General features: G+C 45.1%; 1 protein-coding gene across 1 annotated transcript in view; it reads right to left on the reverse strand.

The window, feature by feature from the left end:
* LOC106696062 (ectonucleoside triphosphate diphosphohydrolase 6-like) overlaps positions 1 to 3,619 on the reverse strand; it is a gene marked incomplete at both ends in the record, with an annotated part of 5,219 nt that extends 1,600 nt beyond the window's left edge. The window contains 3 exons of the mRNA XM_023749402.1: positions 424 to 499; positions 1,659 to 1,802; positions 3,543 to 3,619. Of these exons, the coding sequence (XP_023605170.1) occupies positions 424 to 499; positions 1,659 to 1,802; positions 3,543 to 3,619 (297 nt within the window). The remainder of the gene's footprint in view (positions 1 to 423; positions 500 to 1,658; positions 1,803 to 3,542) is intronic.
* Positions 3,620 to 4,291: the final 672 nt, after the last annotated feature.

Consider the following 4,291-nt stretch of genomic DNA (forward strand, 5'->3'; position numbering starts at 1 on the left):
TCCTCTTTTCGGAAGAGGCTAAAAGAGAACCAAATGTCCCCTTTCCCTCCCCATACAAACAAACTCTTACAGTTATATTTAAAGCCAGGGACTGGTGAGGAACCTTACTAAGTGTATCTTAGGATAAACAACGAAACAGTAACATTGGAAACATGGTAGTAATTGGGCATTCTCTTTAAATGCTCTTAAAATGGAAAGAATGATTATTTTCAGAAACTTCATCTGTGCTAGTCAAGGTGAGAATCTAACACTGGCTCCAAGAAGACCCTCGGAGATAGTTAAACTGCGAACTGGATTGGGATGGTCACTCAGTCCTGTCCATCTGTGCGTCTGACCCCGAGAGAGCTGAGTGCTCCCAGCGGCCCTGAGCACGGCCGCCTCACCCCGAAAGCCTCCTCGCACAGAACGCTCTGGCAACTCTACCTTCATCGGTTCCGTTCATGATGGACACGCAGTCGTCCCCTACAAGGAAAGGTGACGCCTTAAACACTTCCTTCACCTAGATGTAAAGAGAGACACATCTTTATCCTCCAAAATCTAAATTCACAGTCCCAATCAGGCTATCTTCCAGCAGGGGGTCTCAAAACACCAGAGGTGTCAGCTGCTGCTGCTGCAAAGTAGCAAAGCTCAGGTTTTGTGTTCAGCTTTTATGATGCTCTGCCAGCGCTTTCCTTGTTAATCTACTCCCTGGGCTAGGGACGCAGACGCTGCCCTGGAGAGCCCTGTGCTGAAGCAGATGCTGCCGGGGAGAGCCTGCCCTAAGGCACTCTGGCCTGGAAGGCTCTGGGGTGCACCGACTCTGATGGGCCCCAAAATGCTGCCTTGCTTTAGGACGGGGGATGAAGGAGCAGGAAGCCCTCTAAGGCAGAGCTCAGACCTGGGACCCCGCATGGCCTGGAGACGAGCTGGGAGAGGGGAGGCAGAGGCAGTGAGCAGCTCCATTTGAGGTGTTTCCTTATCCATTTTTTTAAATCAAGTATTGACACACAGGAACTTAAATACACCTGGTACACCCCAAATGCAGCGGTGTCCCACAATCCTACTTGAGTGTATAATTTTGTAAGTGATCTGGATGGATGTGCAACCACCCATCGTTCAGCAGCTGGTTTAGAAATAGTATAGAGGACCGGGAGGACCATTCTGCTTAGAACAGTTTTCCTGATTTGGCTGACGAAAGCAACCTCCAGGCACCTGTTAAAGAGGGGTTCCAGGGCCCCCTGCATGGGTGGTGCAGGGCCTGGGGACACGCCTGGCCATGTGAGAGCCAGGAAGAGGCTCAGGGTCTCTGCAGAAGGTACACCTGAGTCTCGGCCTGGGAGCAGGACTGGCTCCCATGAGAACAACAGGCTGGAGCCAAGATGTCAGGAACTTGGTTCCCACAGCCTTTGAATGAATCACCAAACTCTTGGGTGACAGCCCTTCAAAAGCACAATGAATTTTTAAAGCAAAGTTGTTCTTATGATAAAAATAGGTTTATGCTAGAAAACACCAGCAGTTTTAAATGTCAGGAGGAAGCCAATGTCATTCACTCTCTAGTAACAATTCAGCGTTTCTCGCTTCAGGAAGCACCCCACGGCCTGACCACTTGGACACTGGCTGCATGTTTCGTGTTTTCAGTTACTGTAAGCCACCCTCACGAAGGAAATGGGCAAGATCACCTTTTGTAGTAAATTCTGAGCCTTTTCTCCTGGTAGCAGACGTAAGCCAGCGGTAGCCTTGAGCACCAATGGGGTGGCCTTCCAGAAGTCAAAAGGAATTTCTTGTTTAGCAACATCCAGCAATTCCTGAATACCCGGAGTGCTCTGTGAACGGGTAAAACAGGGTCTGTCAACACTTAGCTTACACTCACAGATGCTCCCTCACCCTTTGGTTTTTATTAACTTATAAATACATAGTTTCTAATTTTCCAAATCAGTATAAAACAGCAACTGCAGTGGTGCTGGCGGGTGTGTGGGGCACAAGGACCAGGAAAACACAGAGAAATGTCCTTGGCGGAACGTCACGGGATGAGGCACACGAAAGGGGCTCCTGTTCTACACGCCTGGCCACCAAAACCCTCACCCGGCGACCTCAGACGAGTGTGACTCCCCTGGACATCATGAGCAAATTCTGGGGTCGCTCACAGTGCTAAAACCCATGAATAATTACACTGAGGGGTCATTTTCACCTGGGGGAATGCTTGATCCAAATACTGGATAAGGCCCTGTGTCTGCGGGGACGGGTCGGGGAAAGACTTTGGTAAAACATTGCTGGCATGTCAACAGGCACAATGCCATGCGGGCAATTTGGCAAGGTGTGTGCAAGGGAAAAATACACTTTTACTAAGAGGCCCCATTCTAAGAATTCATTAGAGAGAGCTCTTTGCACATGTGGGTAATGAAGTGTATAGATTGTGACAAACAGCAGCCCTTCTTATACTGTTAAGATCAAAAGACTGGCAGTTATCGAAATGTCCTTCAGGCGGGACTGGTTCTGTAAATTCAATGTGCGCACATAACTGCAATACCATTCAGCCAGAAAAACCAGAGCAGCTCTTCCCATACTGAGAGAGCAAACGATCTCCAAGTGATATTGTTTAAAGACAAAAGCCAAGTGCACAGCAATGTGAGTGCCACTCCACTGCGTATGTAAAAGAAAAAGGAGGGGAGAATACAGATGTATTTGCTATTATCCACATAAATGTGTTCTTGAAGGATATGCAGGAAACCAAGGACACGGGGAAGCTTATCCCACTCGAATGGGTGTTGCCTACTGAAATAGGTAAGGTTCTAAAAACCCGGAGCTTACTCTAGATATCTAATTTAATCAGGTTTGACCTATGTTCACGCTAGAATCACTAATTTTGATTTTTTTTTTTAACCAAACTATAGGAAAGCAAGGCTATGACTTCACTGTCTGAGATCAGGAACCATCTGTGGACAAGAATGACATATTAGCTTTTGATTTGAGACATGCTTGAACCAAAAAAGGAACTCAGAGCTATATTGGTGACTAGTTTCACGAGAGCCTTCGTGAAAAGACAAGTGTCCTGTATTACTGCAGTTGTCAGTTTTAAGGACTTTAGAAGCGTAAATGCTACAAGCTTACAAAAATCATTGACAGCTTAAATTTCTTTTATACTTACCTGTTTTGTGGATTTTGCATAATACATCTTTAACCTTTTGTTTTAGTCAGTGTTTGTCATCTTCAATCAGAGAACTAAAACAATGAAAATATTAAGTTTTCAAAGAATGCTTTTTGTAAGTTTGTAGCATTTGTGCTTTTAAAATGCATCCAGACCTCTGGTGGCCTGTGTGCTGGTCGTAGGAAGTGCCTGGGAGGACCAGGGTGTGTGTGGGAGAGTGGGAGGTGCGGGCCCTTATGCATTGTACCAGTTCCTCCATTTTCTGACCAGACGAAACATATGAAATGCCCCCGGACAGCACCATCAGAGACGCTATTTTGTCAAGACGGCCGACTGCGCTCGGGGAAGAAAGCTGGCTTTAACAAATCACAGTTAGAAGACAAATGTGATGAACAAACAGACGAGAGAAAACGGCTACCTTTTCAACGTCGTCAGCATAAGCAGAAAGACCTGGCTGCAGTGCTTTGAAGGTTTCATGGGTCAAGGTGGGAGTCTCTGAGGAAAAAACATTTTTTAAAAAAGGTACAGCTATGAATGTATAGAAATATGAATTTACAAATATATAAATCTATACGACTGGGATTAGCCACACTTTTAAAGGCCAATCTGAAAACAGATGGGTCCCAGAGGGACAGGAGCCCTGTCCATGATTCTCATCTAAATTCTGACACTAGTTTGGCTAAATAAGATGAATATTATACCTAACGTTTTGGCCAGAACTTTACCTTTAAAATAAATAACTTTATTCAGGTATAATTTGCATACAAAAAACTCCATTTAAGGTTAATTCTTGTTGATTCAATAGAGGAGCAGGGCAGATGATTTTGCAGTTTTTCAAACTGCAAAAATGAAAGTCATTTCCTCGATTCTGGGGTGGATGCATTATGGGATTCTAAAAATATCTGCTTTCTTCTGTTTTAAAAATTGAGTGTTTTAAATATTTAGGAGGCTGGGCTCCTGCGCACACAGCAGGGTGAGCATTCAGAGCATACAGTGGCCAAGGGATGCTGGTCTAAATTCAGACACGGAGACCCAGGAGGAAAAATCAGAAACAAAACTTTTGTAAGGATTAAATAATGGAATGTCGCTATTAACGGATTCCATGAGGACATGTGTAGTCTTAAACTCAGCACCAAAACCATTTTTGGAGGTAGAGAGGACAAGCAC

The sequence above is a fragment of the Myotis lucifugus genome, unplaced genomic scaffold, assembly GCF_000147115.1.
Source record: "Myotis lucifugus unplaced genomic scaffold, Myoluc2.0 scaffold_7999, whole genome shotgun sequence".
Classification (NCBI taxonomy): domain Eukaryota; kingdom Metazoa; phylum Chordata; class Mammalia; order Chiroptera; family Vespertilionidae; genus Myotis; species Myotis lucifugus.